Source organism: Peromyscus leucopus, chromosome 16_21 (genome assembly GCF_004664715.2).
Source record: "Peromyscus leucopus breed LL Stock chromosome 16_21, UCI_PerLeu_2.1, whole genome shotgun sequence".
Taxonomy (NCBI): domain Eukaryota; kingdom Metazoa; phylum Chordata; class Mammalia; order Rodentia; family Cricetidae; genus Peromyscus; species Peromyscus leucopus.
Genome location: NC_051084.1, coordinates 8,113,663 through 8,138,457, shown reverse-complemented (window position 1 = coordinate 8,138,457; position 24,795 = coordinate 8,113,663). Strand labels below are relative to the sequence as shown.

Here is a 24,795-nt window from a genome sequence, read left to right as displayed (position 1 = left end):
TTTGCTGTCAAAAGCTTTTATTTATGACCCTGGGGCTGAGTTCAGGGGTCCGGAGTCCTGCACCCTCACACCTGACCCTGGGGCTGAGTTCGGGGTCCGGGGTCCTGCACCCTCACACCTGACACCCCTGGCTGCTGTACTCCTGGATGAAGTCATTGAGCTGCCCGCAGGCCGCCCGCTGGCGGGTGCTCCGGCACATGCGCTCCGAGGGCATCTCCTCGATCCAGCTGTTTGAGTCCAGCAAGTACTGAGGGCTGCAGATGACACAGGAGGGGTCAGGACAGGCACGGGAGGCACGTGGCTTGGGAAGGGCAGAGCTGGGTGCCTGGGATCTGTCCCCACAGGAAGGCCACAGACAGGAGGAGAGCAGGGATGGAAGGGCAGACGCCTTACTCTCCCTTGAGGTCACTGGTCACTCCGTCCAGACCCATGATCAAGTATTCTTTGTTAGGCTCCAGGTGGAGACGGCAAGAGGCCCGGACCAGGAAGTTGCGGGTCTGACCTACCGAAGCCTTGGCATCCTTGGCTGGGGTAGAGACAGAAGACATCAGAGGAGAAGGGAGGGCCAGGAGCCCAGGTCAGGGCTCTGTAGATCCTGACAGGAGTTGCTGCTGACTGTTTATGAGCAAGCCCAGGTTCCCAGAGACCAGGGGGTGGGGAGAGGAGGGGGTGGGGAGGGGAGAGGCTGGGGAGGGGAGGGGAGGGGTGGGGAGGGGTGGGGAGGGGAGAGGTGGGGAAGGAGAGGGGAGGAGATAAGGAGGTGAGGGGATGGGGGTGGGTGGGGAGGTGGGGGGACAGGGGCTTCGAATTTGGATAATTTGGATTTTCAGCTTTCCCAGTTCCAAGAGGCCCCACACCCAGACCTCAGCCCCCACAACTCCCCAGCCCGCCCGCCTCTCCTCCCTACTGAAATGCAGGACTCGGGTGATCTTGGTCTCAAAGAGGCGGAAGGCAGCTCTGCCATCTTCTCGGAGAACCTTAACCTGGAAGCCTGGGAGGGGGAGAAAAAGGAAGGAGGAGTTGGGAATCAAGGAGGCCCCAGGTGGGCTTGGGGGAAGCAGGCAACCTAGAAAGCCCAGGGTGCGGGTGCCAAGCAGGATGTGGGCCAAGGGGACTGACCGTACTCCACTCGGGGGTAATAGCAGGCGAACTTCATCCTGTAGCCATCCCTGTCCTCTTCCCCTCGCTCCAGCGAGCGTCGCTGCCGAGGGCACTTCCCTAAGGTCAAGTGTCAGATGAGACCAGCCTGGCCTCCCCAGCCCTTCTCCAGCCCCAGCCAGGCCTCATCTCACCCTCGGCACACTGGCAGACGTCTGCAGAGCACAAGGTGGACAGGAGCTTGCTCTTAGTAGGTGCAGCATAAAACACAGAGCACCTGTGATCTAGAGAAAACCAGCAAGGAGTGAGGCCCGTGCGTCTCCTCTCTGCCTCAGCGTCTCGTGGAGCCCAGGTCTCCCCCGCACCATGGTACCCCTAAACAAGGGGTCAGCCCCCGTGATCTTGCATGTCAGAGCACCCCGAGTGCTCACCGGGACTGTAGTAGTCGTACAGGACGGCGCTGGCCGGCTGCACCAGCCCCACGGCCACCTCCTGCAGGGCTCCGAAGCCCACACACTCCCGGGTGGTTGGGACCTGGCACCGGGACAGAAGCCTGCTCAGGGCCGGGCCGCGGCTTGCCTTCGCCTGCCCGGCTCCTGCTTGGTTCCCATGACCTTATCTCCAGCATCCTTCACGGTCTGTCATCTTCCTGTCTCTAGACCTAAGCACCGGTCTCCAAGGTCTCCAATGACTTCACTGCCACGATGGTGACCTTGTCTTAGTCTCCACTGCCCAAGGCCCTCGGCTGAGTCTCAGCACAGGCTCACACCCCTGTGAGACCCTCTGTGATGTGGGTTAGCTTCTGAACCAACCCCGCCTGCCTCACCTGGCCGCCTCCCCTTTCCTAGGAGCACAGTGTCCATGGTGGTCTCCACCTCCCCCTGGCTCCCCATAAACCCGTGAAGGCTGATGATGGCCACGCTGAACTCACAGCCCGAGCTCTCCGAGGCTCTCTGCCTCCCAGCCACCTCTCCACACCGCACCCTCGTCATCTGACCCTTACAACACAGGATCAAGACCCCAGTTCCTTCCCGGGACACTTCCCCCCACTCACCGAGTCGAAGTACAGGAGGACATGGGGCCCGTCAGTCTCAAAGTGACTCACGTAACGGTCAGAGAGGGAAGTCAGCTGTAGGGAAGGGGAGACGGCCACAGGTCACTGCGTGTGCCTGGGGTGCTACCAAGATGGAGCAGGGCTCCTAAAGACGGAGGGCGACTGGGTGGCTGGCGGTACCTTCTCCAGGTCAGCCCTCAGGGCGTGGAATCCACTCAGGAGGGTGATGTCTGCGATGGCCATGCCAGACAACCCCACCTTGCCCTTGCGCCTGCAGTGGGGAGGGGCCAGCTGTACCACCTGAGGTCCAGGCTGCGGCCCTGCCCGCCCGCCCGCCCGGCCGGCCTCTCCCCACCACCCCTTCTCCAGAGAGCCCCAGCACCCACCAGATGCACACGGTGTACTGCACTTTGGACTCCGGGTCCTCCGCCTCCACCTTGGGAGCCTCCCTTCTGCGGCGGCTCCGACGACCCTCAAACAGCTGCAGGGGCGTCACCGGCTTCGAGTGGGCACCAGGGTCATCTGCGGCTGGCATCTCATACTCGTAGTCCTCGTAGTCTTCGTTGGCTTCCCCTGTGCAGGGCGGTGGTGAGGAGGTCCTCCGCCCATGTCAGCCCTGCAGGGCTGGGGACCCCCGACCCGGTGCTTACTGGTGTACTCCACGTAGCCCGTGACTGTCACTTCCATCTGGAGGTCCTGACAGGTTGTGTTCTTCAGGTTCAGGACATTGTAGGTGCGAAGGACCTGGCTCCGTCAGAGAGGGGCCGAGAACACAGGGCACAGACGGCACAGACTTGAAGGGGCTCCTGGGCAGGAGGATCTAAGGCCCCCCAACTTCTCCCACCCCCCAGCCCCACCCCAGTGAGGAACCCACTGGAACACTGGGTAAGCTGTAAGTGCAGTGAGGAGGCCAGGCCACCCTGAGAGCCCAACCTGCCACCAGAGGGCAGAGAGCCACAGCGGAAGCTCGGCCGTGGCTCCCGGCCGAAGCTATGGAGGTGGCGATGGGCAGAGCCCGGCTGTGTAAGTCACGGGGGAAGGGTTGGGGGAAGTCTGGCTTTTTTTTTAAGGGTTTCATGTGGTCTAAGCGAAAGTCTGAACTTTCCCATTTTACAACTGGGCCAGAGTTTCAGTTTCCTAAAAGGACAAGAGAGGTGGCATCTACAAGGCCTGGGCCAGCCCGACAGCACCTCAAGGAAGTGACCAAAAAGGACAGTTCCTGCAGTCACCCTAGAACATACGCTGTTTTGTCCAAGTATGCCCCAAACTGGTAAAACTATAACCACAGCCAATTAAAACTGTAGCTACAGCCTACCTAACCAATTGTGTCTGAGGCGACCTAACTGTTCCTAGAATTCCCCTAGCTGAGCTTAAGAGGGGCCTGTGTGCTCCTTTTGGGGTCACCATTTTGTACAAGTGGTGACCCCACAAGCAGAGTAAACATTCTTCTGTCTTTGCAAAACCACCTGAGTCTGGGGTCCTCCTTCAGCGTTCTCAGACCCTTTCATAAGCTGGTCTCAATCGCACTGTATAGCAAAGACGGCCTTGAGCTACGGATCCTCCTCCTGACTCCGCCTCCCAAGCTCTGGGACTTCAGGCGGATGCCATCCTCCTGGGACCTGGCCGTAAGTCTCACTGCTGTGCGGGGCAGCAGGAGTCACCTGGGCCACAGGAGGGAGGCAGCGAGCCTCGCGGGTGGAAGGGATTCCAGGGGCCAGGTGTGGCCTACAGGAAGAAAAGGGGCATGGGGACCTGGGTCTGGGGTACTGTGGACAAGGGACAGGCCCGGCTGAGCACCAGGATCTGCAGGTGAAGGAAACAGCAGATACCCAGGAATGGGGGGAGCCGGAGCCAAGACGGAGGAGGCTCGAGATGGCGTGCTCCGGCCCAGCACGGAAGCTCTGCCCACAAGGTCCCCACCCCGGCCTGCTGGCCTCACCTTCAAGGTGCCTTTGCTGTTTCCTCCCACCTTCACGCTGATCTTGCTGCCCAGGGAGAACTTCCGGGAGGGAGAGAAAAGCAGGTCAGAGGGCACAGGGTCAGATCCCTCAGGGCAGCCCAGCCCCTGCCCAAAGGCGGATACCCTGCTGCAGTATCCCTCCCCAGCCGCCTAGACCAGAGGTTCTCAACCTGTGGGTCACGACCCCTTTGGGGGGTCAAACAACCCTTTCACGGGGATCACCTAAGACCACTGGAAAACATAGGTAGTTACATTAGGATTCATAATAGTAACAAAATTACAGTTATGAAGTAGCAAAAATTGTATGGTTGGGGATCACCAGGACATGAGGAACCCCATTAAAGGGTCATAGCGTTAGGAAGGTTGAGAACCACTGTCCTAGACCCTGGCGAGAGCTCTGCAGACACGCTGTTTTATGGGTGAGGGAAGGAGAGCCCAATGGTTTGACCACACGGCCAGAAGAAAGTCAGTCTTCCCACAACGCCCTCAGGAGAGGTGGGCGGGGCAGGGAGGGGGGTGCTTCTGAGCTGGCCCAGACCCCACAGCAACCCCATCAGGGAGGGGGTGGGTCACCTTCAGCTCCTCCTCCAAGCCCTTGACTTGGTGGTTGTTCAGTTGCAGTGTGTGAGACTTGAACCCGTCGCGGCCCAGGGAGCTGAGGGTCACATTGAGTGACTTCTCCTCCGTGGTGTGGGCAGCAATCCAGTATGCAGACAGGGCGTCCAGGGTGACCACTGTGTCCTAAGGAGATCAGGCTAGGAGTCGGGCACCTGATCTCAGGACCACCTACCCAGAGCCCCATGGCTGCCCCTACCTGGGTACTGCGGAATGCCCCCGCGAAGCTGCCCTGGTGGGTGAGCCAGGATGCAGCCTTGTCCGCCATTTCCCCCTTGCCCTCCCGCAGCAGCAGGTGTAACAGGCCATAGGCCGTGGTTTCGACCCACAGCGCGGGGGCCTGGGGCACAGGTTCTGACGGGCTTCGAGGGGCGGGGGTGGACGACACAACGTTGTCCTGAGAGCCGATGACTGAGCCCCAGTAGAGGTTTTCTGGAAGGGAAGGCAAAGCGCAGTTGGAGCTGAGCAGCAGGCTCCCTGGCGCCCCCTGCCAGCTGCCCCTGCTTCCGCTCCGCAGCCAGGAGAGGGAGGCCCTTTCTTTGCAGGCCTTTACAGAGTCTTTGTCCCCGCTCAAGAGTCCCAAGGGTCCCAGGCACTCTGCCCGGGTGCCTTCGCCCTCACCGGCCGTCTCCTCAGCCATGGCCATCAGGCTGTTGTGGGCAACATTCCTCAGGTCCTCGGAGGCCTTGGTCAGTGTCAGGGCATAGGCTGTGATGGCGGCTGCGTGGGCACCCAGGAGCCCCGCACTTGCCCTCTGCCCCAAGAACTCGTTTGCCTTGGAGATGGAGGCTTCCTAGAAGACAGCAGAGCCCTGAGCTGCCGCCTGGGCTCCGGGAGGGGAAGAGCGGGGAGCCGTGAAGGGCAGCGGGCGCTTCCTTACCACTCTCTGCTTCAGCTGCTGGTCACTCCCGTCCTGGAAGACGGCCAGCCCGTGGTGAAGGGCGATGACCACGAAGGCGGTGAGCGCCACACTCTCGTCATTCCCTACCAAGCCCCCCTAGTAAGGAGAGACCGAGACCGTCGTCAGGCTGCTGGAGAGGGACCCAAGCAGTCTTACTGTTGACATCCTCAGAGACCTGTGGCATGCTCGCACCTGCATGTCTCTGTGGATGACCGGGCACGGGTCGTGGAATGAGCCGTCACCCAGCTGCTGGGCCAGGAGCCAACCAGCCGTCTGCTGCAGTTTCTCTGGGGAGTCGCCCACCTGCTCCTGGGCCAAACTCAGAATCTTCAGCACAAAGGCCGTGAGCCTGGAGGGGAGGAGGGATGGCTGGAGACCCAGCTCGCGGTGTCTTGCTCTCCCGCTGCCCTGAACGCGCCCCCCAGCCTCACCAGGTGCTACTGTCCCTGTGTAACCAAGCCCCGAAGGAGCCGTCTTTCTTCCGAAACTGCTGGATCCGCATGTGGCCTGGGAAAGGAGAGGTGACTGTGGAGGTGACTGTGGAGGTGACCGGCCCACCCTCCTGCTGTCTGTGCCTAGGCTGTGCGCCCCGCGACACCCCCAGCTTCCCTCTCTAGGCTCCCGGCTGCCCAGAACCTTTCTGGATCAGATCCACAGCGTGGTCCTTGGTCTCGGGGGGCAGTTTGCTCCACTGCTCTGTCTTGTCCAGGTAATGGGAAGCGGTCAGTGTAGGAGCCAAGAAGACCATGGTTTGCTCTGCACAGCCCCGGGGGAGCCTCAGGAGGGAGGCCACGCCTCCCGGGGACAAGGCGCCTTCAGAGCCCAAAGTGTCCAAGGGTTCAGATGCTATGAAGGAAGGAGAAGGTGAGGCTGAGGACCCAGCCTCAGAGGCACGCCACAGGCTTCAGGTGCATGCAGGTGCTCATGGGAAAGGTCTGGACCAGACGCCTACCTGTAACCCTGACGAAGGAGCTGAAATCTCCATCGGGGATGATGTTGGGGTCAGAGCTGCCAGGAATTTCCAAAGTCCGGCCTCGGTTATCTAGGGAGAGGAGAGGAGCTGGTGGTCGGCCCCTGTGCCTCACAACGCCCCTAAGGTGAGGTGGAGCAGGAGGCACTCACCCATGGGGTTGAGTTCGTAGACCATCTCTTCTCTGTGGATGGCCCCTTCCTTCTGTCTCAGGCAAAAAAGGGAGGGCGGGATCAGCCAGGACTACACCTGCGCCTCCTGGGGCAGACAGCCCTGGAACTTGGAGTGTGAACTCCACGGATGGGAACAGGGACAGGGCCTGTTTGTCTACCATGCACAAAGTCCTATTGACTCCAAGTACCACAAAAATTAAATGACCTAGAATAAACTACTTTGCATGCTTGTAGTCCCAACAATTGGGAAGGATTACTGGAAGTTCAAGGCCAGCCTGGGCAAAGGAGTCAGTTTGAGACAAGCCTGAGCTATATATCCAGCCTCTGTCTGAAAATAAGTAAATAAATAAATCATTTCAGAGACAGAGCTGAGTCACGATCGTAGTTCTAAGGTTACGCATGCACTAGGTTTGGGCACTGAGCCCTGGCCCGGCCAGCAGAATGCTAAAGGATAGAGTTGGGAGCCCAGGGGGTCTGGATTAGGAGTAAAGGACAGAGTTGGGAGCCCAGGGGGTCTGGATTAGGAGTAGCCACTTACTTCAATTTGCAGAATCTTAGACACAGCATCTCCCACAGGGGTATTAACAGACCCTCGGGCCACCACTTTGAGGGACACAGCGGCAGCAGCCGTGGGCACCACAGAGAAGGCGACGGGCCGGGCAGAGCCTGCAGGTACCAACACTTGCTGGGCCAGCCTCCCACCGCCAGCCAGACACAGTCCTTCCACTGGGGACACGTGGACACTCACCTGGGCACAGGGAAAGAGGGATGGGCGGAGCCCTAATCCGGTCAAGACCACCACCTGACCGGTCCCTGGCTACACCCCCCCTCCTTCCCACCCTGAGTGCTCAGGCTCCCTGGGGTCTCACAGTCAGCTCAGTGTTCAGATAGTTGTAGAGAACAGGCCGTAATTCAAGCTGCTCAAAGCGGCGGACAGAGGTGGGCAGGCGTAGATGCAGGTGGAATTCTCGGAACACTCGGACACGGGTCGGCGTGGCTACACACAGGCCTGTGGATGGGAATATGAGGCATGGGCAGAGATGGAGACATCAGGACCTCAGGCCACAAGGAGATAGGGTCTGGGAATGACCTCGCTCTGCCCTCAGCTTTGATCTGCTCTCCGACTAGATGCATGCCAGTGAAGATCTTCCCAGACCCATGGGCTCCACCCCCATGCTGGGAGCAGAGGGCTAGGCAGAGTCAAGGGGATGGGAAGAGAGCAAGCAGCCCGAGGTCACCTTTGCTTTTGGACAGGCTCACACCATGAATCTCCCACGTGGTCAGAGAGTCAGGGAGCCACAGGGTCAACCTGCGGTAGGACATGCAAAGAAGCCATGTCACCCCCCAGGACTGTCCCCAGACCCAGCCCAGAGGCAAGACCAGGCACCCCAGGCCCTCACAGTCTGCTGCGGTCCACGGTCTCCACTTTCCAGAGCCAGTTTTCCGGGAAGAAGCTGCGCACAAGGATGTCATCTTCATCCATCAGGTCCTCTTCCTGCAGCACCTCCTGGGCTGGGGTGGGGGCACAGGAGTGAGGAGGGGTGTGGCGCCCTCCGGGCACCACTGTCTGCTCCCCAGCTTCACCTGGCCGCTCACCTCGGGCAAGGCCCGCCTGGCTCCTGGTGTAGTTCTTCCGCAGGTTCTCAGCAAACAGGCAGCAGGACAAGAAAGGCTCCCGGCAGGCCGGCTGCCGCACGCGGGCTGCCCGCTGCTCACAGGTGCGAGCCATGGGCAACCTGGTCAGCCCATCTTGGCAGCAGCGCCTGGTCTCTGGGGAAGCATACTGGCCCACTGCTGGGCCAGGGGAGGCTGGGCAGGTGTGAAGGACTGGAACCTGAGCCCCACCAACCCCTAGGACCACCACTACACGCTCGGAGAGGAGTCAGGAGGCCGATGGAGCGCACCACCCAGCCTCTGCTTCAGCCCTCGGCTTCCTAGCCCTCAATACCACAGCTGGCGGAGGGGGCTGCAGACAGAGGCAGACCCCACCCTGGCCCCGGGCACAAGTGCAGGGCTCCCTCGACTCACACTTCTCACTGACAGCCTTGTGGAAGTTCACGTTTCTCTTCTGCCGGCTTTTCTTCTCCTTGGGACAGCTCAGGGCTGGTAGAGAGCAAGAGGGCAGTCAAGCCAAGTCGAGCTCAGCCCCCCTCCCTCCCTACCCCTCAGCCCTGCCTTTTCACCCCTGGAGAGTGTTCCCCCTAGCCTTTCTTCCTCATATGGATCCCCTGCCTCTACCTCCCAGTGCTGGGATGACTCGCTCCATTCTTACCCTCCCGGATCTGACTTAGTTGATCTCCATCAGAAAAGGCCAGACCCGCAGCCTGGAACACCTGAAGGGCATTGTCCCCACCTCCAGGACCACAGCCCAGGTTGTAGCTGTTCATCACTTCAAAGACCTAGCAGGATAAGGCAGGAATTGCTGGGAGACGGGGCGGCTGAGGGGCAGCACCTGCCACCCCACTGAGGGTGTTAGGGCAGGACTGAGACAAAGAAAGGAGGAGCGGGGAACTAGAGACCAAGAGAGGAAGTGGCCAGGATCCGGGATCCTCGGCAAGACGGAGAGGGGCTGTGGGGACTGAGTGACTGGAGAGCTAAGCCCCAGAGCCTCGGGAGAGGGAAGGATGGCGGCGAGGACCTGACAGACCTTGCTCATGTCCAGGGGTTTGTGAGACCTGCCACCCACAGCATACAGAGCTGTGTCCACAGCTCCCAGTGCCACCAGGGCTTGGGAGTCCGTCTGAATGTGCAGCTTCATGCTGTCTCCGTTACGATACTCCTTGGCACCATCCACGTTCAATACCAGCTGGTAGAAATGGGACGTAAAGGGCAGTCAGCGGGGGCAGAGCGGGCTAGGGACGTGCACCAGGTTAAAAGTGTGTGTCATTCAATCATGAGGGCATGCCTGTAATTCCAGCCTTGAAAGGCAGAGGCGGGGGTTTCCCAGAGCACGGTGGTTAGCAAGACTAGGCATATCAGTGAGTGCTATGATTCACTGAGAGACGCTGCCTCAGGGAATAAGGCAAAAGAGCAATCCAACGTGATTCCGAGCTCTCCAAGAGCACACGCATACACGTGCACACACACCCATGCGATATGTGAAATACACGTGAGTGCACACACACCACCTTTCCAGCCCCAGTCACCTTGCCCTCACAGACGCCAGGCTGGACATTGATGAGCAGGGAGTTGGCCACTGGGAGCCCCTGATGATAGTAGTAGGCCACAAAGTAGAAGGAAGGTGCCAGGTGATGGTCCACCAACACCGAGATGGAGGTCACGGACCCTCTGGGCTCCCGACCCAGGGTCATGATCTGGCCCCGGGAGAGAATCTAAGACAGGGAGGAGCAGTGAGTGGTTTCCTGATCGGTGTGTGCCCTGCCCCCAGCCCTGAAAGTGTGCCCACCCTGCAGAGGCCTTTGGCCCACCGCCAGCACCCCTATCCTCCAGGGCCCACACACCATGTAATAGTAGTGAGAGAAGGTAGCCCCACGGATGCCCACGGTTCGCAGGTTCAGGATGAAGGTGTCCCCCACGCGAGGGGCCCGGTGGTCTAGGGGTTCGATGGACAGGAAGCCAGAGCTTCCTGGAGGTGGGGCTTGTATGGTGAGCCTGCCTGTGGCTGGGTGGAGCAGGCCTGCAGACACCTGGAGGAAGAGCAGCGAGGGCAGGTCTGTGTCAAGGGCCCAAAGACGCCACCCCTCCTCCCAGACTCGACCAGGGGCACTCAGGGAGCAGCTCATGGACCCTCCCCACCCCCATGCCCGTCTCCAGGGTTCAGGGAAGCACTACCGAGAGCTGAAGTTCTGTGGTAGTTGGTGGGATGTGGATGGAAATGCTGACTTGGCCAATCCCGTTGGTGTTCTGCTCAAAGTTGGCAACTTTTGAGTCAGAGCCAGAGAAAAGTGTGGCAGAAACTTTGACGGGGACATCAGAGGCCAGCGAGCCTGACATTTCTCGGACCACGGCCTGGAGGAACATGGGTGAATTTTAAAAAGGCGTCCTCAGGACTGTGCGGCCCACACCCTCTCCCCGCCAGCCCTGCCCTTCCAAGAAGAACCTGCAGCAGGAAGGGGGCTCCCGGCACAAGATGCTGCTTGGTGTTGCTGAGATCCAAGGAGAAGGCAGATGACACAAAGCGCCAGGATGTGAGCTCTGCCTCCTCCATCTCCCCTCCTGCAAGACAGCGGGCAGAGGGGTGGAGGGCAGAGCCAGGAAGAGAGACCAGAGTCGGGAAATGGTTCAAGCATTGCTTCATCTCCACATGTGTGCACGACACATTTATCGGGTAGGTAAGTAGACAGGTGAATGATGCAAAACAATAAATCAAAGGAGATGGAAAGAGGACCAGAGAGACCTTCTCCTGGGTCCTTCTTGGCTGTGCCTGAAATAAGCTGGTAGACATCAGTACTGCGGATGAAGAGCTAGGCTGATGGCCTAATTTGCATTTTAAATGTCCCCTCTATGTCCTCAGGGGCAAGGGGTTGAGGTGACAGTGGAGGAAAGCCACCCACCTGGAGACTCGATTATGGCTGCAGCTGCATAAAGACGCAGCCCTTCCAGGTCTCCGATCCCAACATTGACTTTATCCAGAGCAGCCTGGAACTGGTCCTTTGAGATGGACACTTGACTCTGGCCTTCCACCAGCTGAGACAAAGAAAACAGAATGTGAGTGAGGAGTCCCCTCTTCCGCTCAGTCCCCTCCTTCACCACTTTCCTACCTTGGTCTGGGTCTCCAGGCCCCGCAGGAAAGTCCTCTTGCCATCCTCATCCATGAGAGCAAAGCGAGTGTAGGCCACCCCCTGCACGGGCCTCCCGTAGACATACCTGTTGCCACAGGGAGATGGGAAGGGAGCTGAGAGCTGGGAAATAACTCAGCTGGCAAAGCGTTTACCACGCAAGCACAAAGACCTGAGATCGACACCCGAGAATCCATGTAAAAATGCCAAGGGTGGCAGCATCCACTTGTAATTCCCGCAGTGGGAAGGTAGAGGCAGGGGGATTCTGGGGGCTGCCTAGCCAGTCAGCCTAGCCCAATTAAGTGAGTTCTGTGCCAATGAGAGATAGTGTCTTGAAAAAGATGGACAGAGGCTCTAAGGATGCCCCCTGAGGTCGTCCCCTACCACCACACACATGTACACACACATGCCCTGCACACACACACACACACACACACACACACACACCTTCACATGGACACACACGTGCCCTGCACACATACACACACATGCACATCTTCACATGGACACACACGTGCCCTGAACACATACACACACGTGCACATCTTCACATGGACACACATGCTCTGCACACAGACACACACACACAGACACACACACACACATACACACACACACATGCACATCTTCACATGGACACACACATGCCCTGAACACAGACACACACATGCACATCTTCACATGGACACACACATGCCCTGAACACAGACACATGCCCTGCACACAGACACACACACACACACACACACACACACACACATCTTCACATGGACACACATGTGCCCTCCACACAGACACACACACACACACACATCTTCACATGGACACACATGTGCCCTCCACACAGACACAGACACAGACACACACACACACACACACACACATCTTCACATGGACACACATGTGCCCTGCACACAGACACAGACAGACAGACAGACAGACAGACACACACACACACACACACACACACACACACGCACGCACGCACGCACATCTTCATCCCAGCACTCAAGAGGCAGAGGCAGATGGACGTCTGTGAGTTCAAGGCCAGCCTGGTCTATGCAGTAAGTGTACAGTAAGAGTAAGACTCTGTCTCAGGAAGGAAGGGAGGGAGGAAGGAAGGAAGGAAGGAAGGAAGGAAGGAAGGAAGGAAGGAAGGAAGGAAGGAAGGAAGGAAGGAAGGAAGGAAGGAGAGCCAAAGGTGGACAGAAGCTGGGCTTTGCATGGTGCGTCCTGGGTGTGGGACTAGAGGGTGGTGGTTACCTGGCCTGGATGTCTAATTGTATTTCATCCAGATGGTTGGGCACTGTAAGGATATATGGCTTCCGTGGGGTGATCTTCACTTCGAAGTTGGGAAGGACTGAATGAGGGTGCAGAGATGGGTGGGTCAGGTACTAAAGCAAGGGTCCTGCAGACTCCTCCCCGGGGGCCCCCTGCCTCAGCCGTGTCTCCTCCCCTTACTGCAGCACTTACCGTATTTCTTCACTTCAAAGTGGGTGCTGCTATTGGACTGCAGGCTGTCTGAGAACCTCGCTGAGATCTTCCAGGTCCCCGGCCTGAGAACGGGCAAGGCAGAGAGTTGGGCTACCCACCCACAGACAGCCCACGGCCCGAGGCCTCCGGAAGAGGGGTGCAGGGCCAGAGCACCAGGAATGTGACCCTGCAAGTCAGGGGTGGACACGCCAAGGGAAGCAGGACTCGGGGTGGGGCAGATCGAGGGGTGCCCTGAGGTGGGGGAGCTCACTCTGAGATGTCTGGAATCATGAAGTCATCTTGGAAGATGGATGTGCGAACAAAGACCTCCTTCTTCCGTACACGGAGGCCATGAGAGTTCTGCAGGGGGCGTCAGTGTGGTCAGGTGGGAGACCACACCAGTGGTGCACAGGGTCAGAAGGGTCAAAGGTCAGGCACTCACCTCCACCGTGACCGTCAGGGTGTCAGCGGACGGGCGCATCTTGTGATCCAGTGCAAAGACTCGGTAACGAACTAACAGGGAGGATGAGAGGGAAGAGTTCCTGGGCAAAGGCCAGGGACTGCTACAGGGAGGCAATGGGGAGATCCCGCTAAGCCGCCCTCTGGGTGCCGCCGTCTGCGGAGTCTCCTTACACACAGGGTACCAGACACGCCCTGAGCAGCCGGGGAGAGAGGCAAAGCAAAGGCCCTGAGGCCGGAGGCTCACCCCGCTGGCCAGGGTTATAAATAGGCTGGTCAGTCTGCACAAAGATGTGTCCACGGCGAGAAGAGAACAGTAAGTTGACGCCCTGAGTGTCTGTGGCTTTGGACATTGTGTTCTTTAGCCACGGAGACTGAGCCACCAGCTGGACATGGGGGGCTCTGCGAAGGTCGAAGAGGCCACAGCGCCTCACATCTTCCAGTGGAACCTGTCAGGAGAGGGGAGGGCGACTGACCGAGAAGAAAGGGACACAGAACACAAGACAGGGACACCAAGACCACCGGGCTGGACGAGCGGAGGGAGGGATCAGTGAGGAAGACAGGCTTGAAAACAACAGGAGGGCAGCCGTGAGGGCGCACGGCTGTACCCCCGACACTTGGGGGGCCAGAGGAGGGCTGCTGAGCCTTCACGGGCAATCTAGGCTATACCGCGAACCCGTTTCAAAGCCAAAAGGAAACATAAAGTAAAAGGCAACAGAGGAACCAGGTAAATCTCAGCACTCAGAAAGCTGAGGCAGAAGGATTGCCATGAGTTCAAAGCCAGCCTGTTACATAACAAGCACCCATCTATAATTAAACAGGCGACAGGGTGCAACAGGGCGGCCTGGGGACCAGCAGGGGTGTGGGCACTGGTTACCTCGAGGCTGAGAAGCACAAAATCATTTCCTGAGCTGAGGGCAAAATTCTTCTTTGGGGAGCAGAGGCCACCATTTGGGTTTCTCAGGAACACTGATCCTTTTACTTCCTGTCCTGGAGGAACATCCTGGAGCTGCACCCCCACTGACAGAGGGACCCCCAAATTAACCACAGAAGGGGAGAACAGGAGCAACCTGGGAGAACAGTGAGGGTACTTCAGAGCCAGCCTAACCCCGCCACCCCCCGCCCCTCCCCGCCCCCCCAAGCCCATGTCTTGCCCCAGGACCTGGGCTTCTGCAGAGACAAGGCAAAGAAGCTGAACGCCCAGAGCAGCCCGCAGAGGAGCCGCATGGCTGGAGGGTCCAGGAGAGGTCAGACCCGTCTGGTCTGATGTCCGCTCCCTTCTGATCCACCTAGGGTTAGGGCAGTTTGACTCTGGACCTTGCTCCTCCCTTCACCCAGATGAGCCGGGAAACCACGTGATGGCCAAGAATCGCAACTGGCCCTAGGCCCAGAGCTGGGGAAACAGCCCAAACATCAGGGTCTCTGAAGAAATCTTGGCCCCAAAATGAATCTTGTTTATTCCAGTACCAGGCACCTCCTTAACTGTGTATGAGTGTGTGAGTGTGTGAGTGAGTGTGAGTGTGTGAGTGAGTGTGAGTGTGTGAGTGAGTGTGAGTGTGTGAGTGAGTGTGTGTGTGTGAGTGTGAGTGTGTGAGTGAGTGTGTGTGTGTGAGTGAGTGTGAGTGTGTGAGTGTGTGAGTGAGTGTGAGTGTGAGTGTGTGTGTGTGTGTGTGTGTGTACATGCACATGTGCTTGCCCATGTGTGAGCCTGTACAGCTCCAACATGGCACATGGACAGGACAGTTGAAGTTCCTAACAAAACAAGAATGGTTTTGGAGACCCTTGCCTCTTACATTCAAGACAGACTGAACTGGTCTTCTGCTTGGTATAGGCTCTAACAGAAGCCTGTGGTTCAGAAGATGGGGTACACCCTCACCCCCACAAGGAAAATGGCCTGAGTAACCCTTGTCCTCTCTCTGAACGGTGACAAAATGCTCAGCCCTAACTGGCTTCACCCTGTCCACAGACACCTGCACACATGTCCCACTAGACAAAGGAGACCGAGAAGAAGCACAGGCACACTGTTTTATTTGGCAGTTTCAATCGACACAGAGGGCAGAGCTTTCTGCTCCCTTCACCAGTATCCCCGGCAACCCCACCTTCCCATGCCCTTGGCACGGCTCCTGGCTCCCCACCCACAGAAGCGCAGAGCTGCTGTGCACACAGCCCAGCTCAGGAGCCTGGCGCCCATCCTGGTGACCCGCTCAGCCACCCCGGGCAGCGCTTCCAGGAACCCCACTCAGTGAGCAGAAGAGTCCAAGAGCCGACTCCTCACGTATCTGGCAGGCGAAGGAGGGTTCCAGAACTGGTGGGAACACTGTGTAAGAGAAAGACAAGACTGGAGCCAGTTGCCTAGGCCCAAAGTGTGACACTCAGAACTTAGCACAGTGTGCTCCTGAGTCCCAGAGAAGATGAGAGGAGCCGGGCCTCACTGGTGAATGAAGAATGACCGGGGACACCCAACCTTGGGCTACTGCAATTTTCCTGAGATTCAGGACTAGACTCACCAGTCCACCAGCTGGGCTCCGATGAGGTCGTGCACATGGTAGGCAAGGCCGAGCCGCACTGCTGACGGGGGCCTACGGCCCAGGAGCTCCGAGAGAAGAAGCTCCCGGTACTTGGCCTTCCGTACCATGCTGAGTACAGCCTGGCGCCCTGGAGGAGAGGTGGCCCAGGGAAAGGAAGAGGTGAGTCAGACATGGAGACCCCCACAAGGTGTTCTTGAGGTACTGAGGACTTGGGCAGTAGACACCATACCTTTAACAAAGCACTTAATGAACCTCCCAGCTCCAGGCACAGCCAGCCACCAGCTCCCAGCATCTCGGACGGTGAGGACACCAGCATTCACCAGGTGCCTGCAGGCGGTGGAAGGGAGGCCAGGACGCTGCAGCCAGCTCTGAGAACTGCACCCCGGCCGCTACTGCACCCCGACCGCTGACGTGGGGGCACTAAGTGTGCAGAAACAGGCAACCCAAGGCGGGGCCCACTTACCCTGCCGGCTCCACCATCCCTGCCTGAGCATCCCTCTGTATTTTCCTCTCTGTAACCTCGTGTGTGTGTGTGTGTGTGTGTGTGTGTGTGTGTGTGTGTGTGTGTGTATGTGTGTGTGCGCGCGCGCGCACGCATGGAGACAACAGGTTTACATCAAGTATATGCAATCACCCTCAACCTCTTTTAAAACACTTTTGTTGTAGGCATGTAGGTGTTCTGACTACATGTATGCCACATGCATGCAGTGTCTGTGGAGGCCAGAAGAGGGTATTAGATGCCCTGAGATTGGAGTTACAGATGGTTGTGAGCCATTTTGTGGGTGGTAGGAATTGAACTCAGGACCTCAGGGAAAGCAGCCAGTGCTCTTAACCACTGAGCCATCTCTCCAGCCCCATCCCCCCTTTTATTTTTTTGAGACAGTGTCTCTCTATGTAGCCCTGGCTGTCCTGGAACTCACTATGTTGAACAGGCTAAACTCAGAGACCCACCTGCCTCTGCTCACAAAATGCTGGGGTTAAAGGTGTGAGCCGCCTGCCTGGCTTGACCTTGCTTGTTTTGTTGCCACAGGGTCTCTCACTGACCTGGAGCCCATTGGTTTGGCTACACTTTGCTGGCCAATGAGCTTCAGGGATCCACTTGCCTCTGCCCCTTCAGCACTGGGTTACAGACCCCCGCTGTGCACACAGGTCCTCAGGCCTGCACAGCAGCGCTCATCCAGCCAGCCCCCTGCCTCTGTGATAACTGCTTGTTGATTAAACAGCTTCCCTGGGAGGCTTCCCTGACCACAGGCCCTGAGATGTGCCTGAGGAGGGCGGGTCCTATCAGGGCCCGCCATAACCTATGAACTCTCTCCACTCGGCCCCTACCACTTACATCAGTAAGTTAGGAAGCAGGAGGCCAGACTTAGGTGTGGCACCCCAGAATCCTTTTGTGCTGAGACCTTGGTCAGTACTCCTGCTAGGGCTCAGTATCTGGAAGCCTCTGGCTCTGCCAGCCTCCACTCCAAGGCTCTCCCTGTCCTCCAGAAGCACAGGGCACTAAACAGAAAAGGCCGCTCACTGAGAAGGAATGGAGCTGGAGACGCCTGACCTATTGACCCCACCACGTCTCACGTGATCTCCGGATCCCTGAAGCCATACGTCTGTGTCATCTGGTCCTGCTGGAAACTAAGGTCCCCACAGGCTGGGAGCACCGAGGCCAGGAACTTCTGCACCGCCCCGGCACATGGCCGGCCATCACAGGCCTTGAGGACCTGGAAGTAGAGTTGATGCCTGTGACCCCACCCTCCACTGTGGTCCTCTATCCGCTTCATCCCCAGGACAGCATCCTCTTCCTGACTCCTCTCCCCTGGTCCTTCCACTTCTCAAACGCTTTCCCCTACCACTTACCAGAGCTCTGTGCTCTGTTTATGAGATGCAGGCTAGAGATGATGGTCCTTTTGTTGCTTTTATGCCCAACTTCCCTGCCCTCCCCTGCCCATCTCTCTCTCTCTCTCTCTCTCTCTCTCTCTCTCTGTCTCTCTCTCTCTCTCTCTCTCTCTCTCACACACACACACACACACATTCTCTCTCTCTCTCACACACACACTCTCTCTCCCTCTCTCTCTCTCTCTCACACACACACACACACACACACACACTCACACACACATACTCTGGTCCTGTAGTCTTCAGTGAAGATAATTCCATGGGCGTCCAAGTCAAAGCCTAGCTGGATGACCTTGATCTCTCCCCGCTCTTGAAGCTCCTTCTGTCCCAGAGATGAGAGTGGAAAGAAAGACATGGTAAGACAAGCTGAGCACTGGGGCAGGGAGTCCAACTGCCTGTGTGTGCACGCGTGCTCACACGCGTGTGTGGTGGGATTAGGACATTTACCATGAATGGAGACATTCAGGTGGACCATCCAGCAGCCTTTCCCAACGAGTCACTTACCTCACACATGTCAGCCTTATGAGTTGTCAAACAATCACTATAAACATTTTCTAAGATCTTATCGCTCACTACATTAAACAGTGATGAGGGTATAGGGCACACTTTTAATGCCAGCACTCGGAGGCAGAGGCACAGGAGACCTCTGTGAATTTGAGCTCAGCCTAGTCTACAGAGCTAAGTTCCAGGCTAGCCAGAGCTACAAAGTGAGACCTTGTCTCAAAACAACAACAACAAAAAAGTTTTGCTTAAACATTAAAAAGTTGACAAGATCACAGGAATTACCAGACAGATATAGTAGAGCAAACAAAGACTCAGAGAGAAAGGAAATGCCGAGGGGCGTTTGCCGATCTGAGCAAATCTGCCCAGCACATGGACAAAAATAACTTGGCTCACACAAAGCAAAGCTCAGAAGACATGCAACCATAGGATTATCAAAAGGGCCATCTTTAATTATACCGCTATGTAGCAGGAATGTGTCTTCTCAAAGCACAAAGGGGTGAGTATACTTACTATACTTCATGATGCTTTGGGCTGTTTGTTTTATTTTGCTTTTGAAACACAGTTTCTGTCACCCACCAGGATCCTTCTGACTCAGCCTTCTGAGGGCCAGAGTTACAGATCTGAACCACAGAACCTGTCTAATATTGCTGTAGATTATGCTCATTGTTAATAATAAAAAAAAAAAACTGACTGGCCGATAGCAGGGCAAGAAGAGATTGGGTGAGACAACCTGAAGCAGAGAGAATGATGGGAGGAAGAGGGGCAGAGTCAGGGAGAGGCCCGGGCAGGTAGGACATATAGAAAATGAGGTAACAGCCATTAGCCACACAGTAAAGCATAATAGAAATATGGGTTAATTTAAGTGTAAGAGTTAGCTAGTAACAAGCCTGAACTATCGACCAAGCATTTATAAGTAATATTAAGCCTCTGAGTCAATTATTTAGGAAGCACCTGCCAGGTATTTGGGAACAGGCAGGTAGGAAAGAAACATCTGATTACATAATATATAATTTATTAGGCATTTTAGAAAGAACTAAAAGAGAGGTGTTTTAAGGTTCTTGACATGAGTAAATGATAAATGGAAATGGAAATACTGATTTTTCTAAACCTGGTGACTACACACTATAAGAACATATGAAATCACCATGTCACACCCTAGCAAGACATACAACTGTGCTAAGTCCAAAACACTACCTTAACATATGAAACCACCCTACCAACCCTAGCAGGACACACAACTTTAAGTATAAAAGACTATCTTATTTAAAATTAAAACAAAACAAAACCAATTATGCCACTAACGCTGAAACACAAAAGGCCAGGCTGAGAAACTACTGGGGCAATGACAGAAAGACAAGGCAGGTTCAGGGCTGCGGAGACGGCTCGGTGGGTAAGGTTGCTGCTGCAGAACCTGAGAACCCGAGTCCAGTCCCTGGGATCCACATGGTGGGAGAGAGAACTTAACCCCACAAGTTACCCTCTGACTTCCCCACATGCACCGTGGCACATGCACACAGACAAATGCACAGTAAGTAAATAAATAATTTGGAAACAGGGTATCAGTATGTAGCCCAGGTTGGCCTCAAACCTAGAGATCCACCTACCTCTGCCTCCAGAGTGCTGGGATTAAAGACATATGCTACTATACATGGCCAAAAATAATAATACAATACAAAATAATCTTTAGGGAAAAAAAGGGGAAGGTTTAAACACATCCTAGCCAGTTATGGTGGCAAACACCTTTAATCCCAGCACTCAGGAGGGAGAGGCAAGTGGATCTCTGAATTCAAGGGTAACCTGGTTTACATAGTAAGTTCCAGGCCTTCCAGGGCTACGTAATGAGACTCTGTCTCAAAAACAAAACAAAATAAGAAGTCCCGGCAGAGAATTTAAAACTGAGACATGAAGTCAGTGAATGAAGACCTCAGTCACTGTGTGGAATGCATTACTACACCTGAATGAGATCTGTCCATCTGGGCGGGGACTCAGTGGTTATATTTGCTGCTTCTGCAGAGCACCCAAGTTCAGTTACCATGTCTGGTGGCTCACAACCAACTCCAGGGATCCAGTGCCCTCTCCTGGCCTCTGAGGGTGAACACACATGTACACACACACACACACACACACAGCCACAAACAAATAAAATACATCTTTTTAAACAAATTACTAACCTAAGGGAGATTATAAACTGTTCAATACAATAATATGAGATCCAAAAATACTGACCACAGAAGTGCCTTTAAGGTTCAAAGAGAAGATCAACGTCTATTTAATTTGAGTTCCAGGAGAAAGCAACAAGAAATGATAAAAGATAAAGACTTTAAGAGCTGGTGACAGGGCTGGCGAGATGACTCTGCCTCCAAGCCTGCTGACCTGAGTTTAAGCTTCCCTTCCCAACGAGAGCAGAGATTCCCTCTAGTTATCTTCTGACTTCCATACACACACACACACACAAATGTAAAAAAAAGGAATAAATAAAAAGAGCCAATAGCAAATCCAAAAAAGAAATCACAGGAGTATATGAATACAATTCTCATAAATACACAGAAAAAGGGAATAATCAATGAAGAAATATAGAGCATTTCAATTATAACCTCTGCTAGAGAGATTAGTAATTGAATAATTTTTTTCAATACACATATATAACATTTAGCAAAACAGGCCATGCATGCATGGGGTCATCGTCATCTTGTGTATATTCTCTGGCCACAAAGTCACATAAGCCAGAGAGCCAGTAAGAGCATAGTAACAGAAGTCTGGGGTATGGGGCACAGCTCTTACTAACCCCAGACAAAGAGGGTCACAAACGAGGTAGGAAGATGTTTCTAATGGATCACTGATGAAAATATAATTTGAAAGCTTAGATAAAATTCATAATTTAATCAAAAATATATTCGTTTCACAAGAATGAACAAATTGGAATAGGCTCATAACATGGAAATCCATATAAAAGTGGATTAACTATGGTTACAAAAAATTTGGAATAATCTTAAAAATATCCAGCCAGTTCAACAAGAATTGAATAAATACAGTGTTGTGGTCTGTTCTTCAGATTGCTGAAACTAGGTAATTAATACACGGCAGAAATCCTTGCTTGCCTAGTATGTGTGAGGCTCTGAGTACGATGCTCAGCACCAACACCACAAAAGGATGGCAGTAAGGAGCAGGGCCCCTGGAAGGTATGCCTTGAGGGCCACATTCTCATGAACCATTGCCCTGATGATAAGAGGCTCCGGAGAGCTGCCCAGTCCTCCTCTCTTCTGCTTCTGAGGACCCTGTAACAACGCGGTCTTGGAAGCAGGGAGAGCCAACCTCAGCAGACACTGTGCCAGCTGAGGCCTTCATCTTGGACCTCCAGCTTTTACAGCTGTAAGAAATGAATTCTGCTGTTTCTAATGTAGACTACACAGCCTCGGGCATGTTCTTATAGCAAAAAAAACTGACTGTAAGACATACAGTATGATCTCACTGTCAAAAAAGTCATGAAACCAAGCTGTTCTTGATGAACATATGTACACATATAGTATACATAGAACGAACACACACACACACACACACACACACACACACACACACACACACACAATGGACAGTTACAGCAGTCAAAGTAGTGGTCACTGCCAGCAGATGATTTATGGAGGGAGCTGATCGTGGTCTGTAGTTTGCCTACATGAGTATTTTCTTTGTAAATGTTTTTTTTTTTTTTTTTTTTTTTTTTTTCGAGACAGGGTTTCTCTGTAGCTTTGCGCCTTTCCTGGAACTCACTTGGTAGCCCAGGCTATCCTTGAACTCACAGAGATCCGCCTGGCTCTGCCTCCCTAGTGCTTGGATTAAAGGCGTGCGCCACCACCGCCCGGCCTTTGTAAATGTTTTAAAGGCAGGTGCAAGCCCTACATGGTGTTGCATACCAGTAACCCCAGCACTTAGGAAGTAGAGGCAAGAGGATCAGAGTTCAAGGTCATCACTTCAACTACTCAAGTGAGCTCCAGGCCAGCCTGAGCTACATGAAACCCTGCGCCAAACAACTCAAAAACCAATGGTTAAGTGTCATGGTGGGCTCCCGAAATCCCAGCACTAGGGAGACTGAAGTAGGAGATCTCAGGTTTAAGGCAGTCTGGGCTACAAATTAAACCATGTTTTAAAACAAAACAAAACTTTAAGTTGTGTGAACATGTTTATATTTCTCTCATGCAATTCTTATAGATTTTGGAAAATAAAATGTATGTTCTGGGAAGAGCAAGTGTCGTGGCCTGCATGAGGAGGTCAGAGGGCAGTCGTGGGGTGCAGTCCTCCACCACACGGGTACCAGAGGTGGAACTCAGGTGGGCCGCCGAGGAGCACCCTTTACCCTCTGGGCCATCTCACTGGCCCAAAATATTTATTAATGTTGTGATGGATAAAGAAACTCCATTTTAAGCTAGGCATTCATATTGGTACCCACTAGCCATTTGTCTGTGTCTAGTTCCTGGAAGAAAAGTTCCCAATAACCCTGACTCAGTGACCCCCCACCCCACCCCTCCATTCAGAAATGGACGGCGTGACTACCTACTTGTTATGACTGACTGATCTTTGGCAGACAGTCGAGGACTATCTATTGGTAGCCCTAACTCTGCAATCTGGGCAGAGCAGAACAGCTCCTGGCTTGCTGTGCAGATACTCAAGTTCTTCTTGTGTTGTTCACCTTTAAAAACCCTTCCCTCACTTCCCCTTCCAATGGCAATCTCCAAGCTGTGGTGGCTCAGGCCTTTAATGCCAGCAAATCAAGAGGCAGAGACAGGCAGATCTCTGAGTTCCAGGACAGCCAGAGTGAATATAGAGAAACCCTGTCTCAAAACAAAGACAAAACAAAGGAATGGCAATCCCAAGTTTAGCTCAGAGATTGTGGTCCTGCTAGCCGTCATCGATACATCTTTTAAATATAATTGGATTTGAGTCTACAGTCTATTCCCAGGGGTCAGAAACCCCATGACAATGTCCGGGCAAAGCTAAGCAGGAGGAACCTGAGAAGGCCGCTGAGAAGGAAGTGTCAGGAGGAAGGGGGCAGCAGCAAGGCGTTCGTGGTGTTTAAAACCTGACTCAGGCAGTGGTTTGTGAAGAGCTCTAATAAAATAGAAACTGAAATCTGCCCACTGGATTTAACTGGGAGGTGAATGTGATCCCTAAGCCTTGTCTCCAAGGATCCTGTGACGCACTCCTTCGGCGGTTTAAACACTGTGTACCTACTCACCGTGTGTTCTTGTGTGAAGAGAGACAGCCCGGCTTTCATCACCTTCTAAACCTGGTTACAAGGTTACAGCGCTCCTCTGCTCTCTCCCTAAAGATCTCATTCCACCTCATGACTTTTACTTGTGTGTGGAAGGGCCTAGAATGACCTGCAGCCGTCATGGCCAACTGTCTAGTACATGGATGCATCCATCAGCTCCAACTCAGCCAACCACCCGGTGCTTCCTTCCTCCACTCGATCCGCCGGTCACTAGTCGGTCCCCGGGACAATCTGGGAGTTCACACTAGACACATCTCTCCCTCCCTCATTCTGCTGCCGAGGCCTTCGGGGGCGGCCTCCAGCACACCTGTGCTCTTGAACCTTTCCCTGTCAGATGGGGACGGCACAGAGAGACCTGTGGGACCCGACGTCTGCCCGCGGGTCCACACCGCCAAGGCTCCCCCCCACCCCCCGGGAGCTGCTCTGCATCCGCCGTGGCCGAACGCCTGCCCGCCTGCCGAGGGGTGGGTGGCAGTGACGGGGGACTCGGCGAGTGCCCTGGAGGCTGCGGGCCGGGAGGGGGCCGCCGAGGGCCTGCCGGGCGCTGCTCACCAGCTGCAAGTCGGCCACCGTGCGGTCCGGCAGGAGACTGTACACCTGGCTCCTCAGCGCGATGGGCGGCAGCGCGTCCTCGAACAGCCCGCGGGGGAACAGCTGGACGAGCTCCCGGACCGCCTCGCGCGCGGACCCTGTCGGGGAGCGCGGGGTCGGGTCGGTGCGTGCGGGGACCGCCGAGAGGCCGCGGATCCCCGCCCTCGGCCAGCCCGCTGCCCCGCAACCGGGTCGCCATGGTTACCTACCCTGGGTCTTTCTCCAAGGGTCGGTCCCCTCGGGCCCGCCGCGCCCGGGTTGCCATGGTTACCTGCGCCCGCCCTCAGAGGATCCGCTCTCACGGGCCCCGGCGCCCGCCGCCGCTTCACTCCGAAGGCCTCCGACGCTAGGAGTTGTCGCTTGCGATTCATAGCCCGGGATTCCACGGTTCCGGGGAAAAAAGGGATCCCGATGACAGGGTCTTCCGGCGCGGAATAATGACGACTGATGACGACGGCGCCTCTGGCGGGTCGCCCGAGTTTGACAACGCAAGGCGCGCCCGCGAGGGGCGGAGCCAGCCCCGCTTCCGTCGCCCGCGCCGCTGCCGATTGGCTCCCGCCCGGGGCGCTCGCTCCAG

General features: G+C 55.4%; 2 protein-coding genes across 4 annotated transcripts; both read right to left on the bottom strand.

Moving 5' to 3' along the window:
- On the bottom strand, positions 1 to 14,740 carry LOC114705860 (complement C4). The gene is made up of 41 exons (XM_028887992.2): positions 14,605 to 14,740; positions 14,320 to 14,512; positions 13,690 to 13,891; positions 13,426 to 13,496; positions 13,255 to 13,343; positions 12,984 to 13,066; positions 12,774 to 12,870; positions 11,493 to 11,598; positions 11,286 to 11,418; positions 10,832 to 10,947; positions 10,564 to 10,740; positions 10,233 to 10,418; positions 9,918 to 10,103; positions 9,419 to 9,577; positions 9,044 to 9,170; positions 8,800 to 8,874; positions 8,368 to 8,562; positions 8,172 to 8,283; positions 8,010 to 8,080; positions 7,641 to 7,780; positions 7,310 to 7,519; positions 6,751 to 6,802; positions 6,581 to 6,670; positions 6,265 to 6,474; positions 6,060 to 6,135; positions 5,821 to 5,977; positions 5,608 to 5,724; positions 5,349 to 5,520; positions 4,927 to 5,159; positions 4,686 to 4,853; positions 4,092 to 4,151; positions 2,803 to 2,896; positions 2,539 to 2,725; positions 2,333 to 2,423; positions 2,153 to 2,227; positions 1,530 to 1,632; positions 1,293 to 1,382; positions 1,120 to 1,218; positions 908 to 991; positions 394 to 526; positions 1 to 254 (listed from the first exon to the last, which is right to left on the bottom strand). Exons 1-41 carry the CDS (start codon positions 14,667 to 14,669, stop codon positions 113 to 115), a joined length of 5,226 nt encoding a protein of 1,741 aa, XP_028743825.1. The 5' UTR covers positions 14,670 to 14,740; the 3' UTR covers positions 1 to 112.
- A 710-nt stretch (positions 14,741 to 15,450) lies between these two features.
- On the bottom strand, positions 15,451 to 24,665 carry Stk19 (serine/threonine kinase 19). Of its 3 annotated transcripts, none has more exons than XM_037199801.1 (7): positions 24,490 to 24,665; positions 24,180 to 24,316; positions 18,087 to 18,179; positions 17,546 to 17,685; positions 16,200 to 16,297; positions 15,950 to 16,097; positions 15,451 to 15,759 (listed from the first exon to the last, which is right to left on the bottom strand). In XM_037199801.1, the coding sequence occupies exons 1-7, from the start codon at positions 24,587 to 24,589 to the stop codon at positions 15,714 to 15,716; spliced, it is 762 nt and encodes a 253-aa protein (XP_037055696.1). In that variant the 5' UTR covers positions 24,590 to 24,665; the 3' UTR covers positions 15,451 to 15,713. The 3 variants fall into 3 exon arrangements, with proteins under 3 accessions (XP_037055696.1, XP_028743872.1, XP_037055697.1); XM_028888039.2 differs by having other exon boundaries at positions 18,087 to 18,182; positions 24,490 to 24,663; XM_037199802.1 differs by lacking the exon at positions 24,180 to 24,316 and having other exon boundaries at positions 18,087 to 18,182; positions 24,428 to 24,664.
- Between the last annotated feature and the right edge of the window lie 130 nt (positions 24,666 to 24,795).

Bases quoted from the DNA above. Each gene is read 5' to 3' on its own strand.
- Stk19 (XM_028888039.2), bottom strand. From the start codon at position 24,589: ATGAATCGCAAGCGACAACTCCTAGCGTCGGAGGCCTTCGGAGTGAAG. The intron at 24,317-24,489 runs GTAACCATGGCA...GCTCCCCGACAG, and splicing joins TCCTCTGAGGGCGGGCGCAG to GGTCCGCGCGCGAGGCGGTC. The intron at 18,183-24,179 runs GTGAGCAGCGCC...TCTCTGGGACAG, and splicing joins CGGTGGCCGACTTGCAGCTG to AAGGAGCTTCAAGAGCGGGG.
- LOC114705860 (XM_028887992.2), bottom strand. From the start codon at position 14,669: ATGCGGCTCCTCTGCGGGCTGCTCTGGGCGTTCAGCTTCTTTGCCTTG. The intron at 13,892-14,319 runs GTAACCAGTGCC...CTCTCCTGACAG, and splicing joins TTGTGCTTCTCAGCCTCGAG to GTTCCACTGGAAGATGTGAG. The intron at 10,948-11,285 runs GTGGGTGGCTTT...GCTGTCTTGCAG, and splicing joins AGCCATAATCGAGTCTCCAG to GAGGGGAGATGGAGGAGGCA.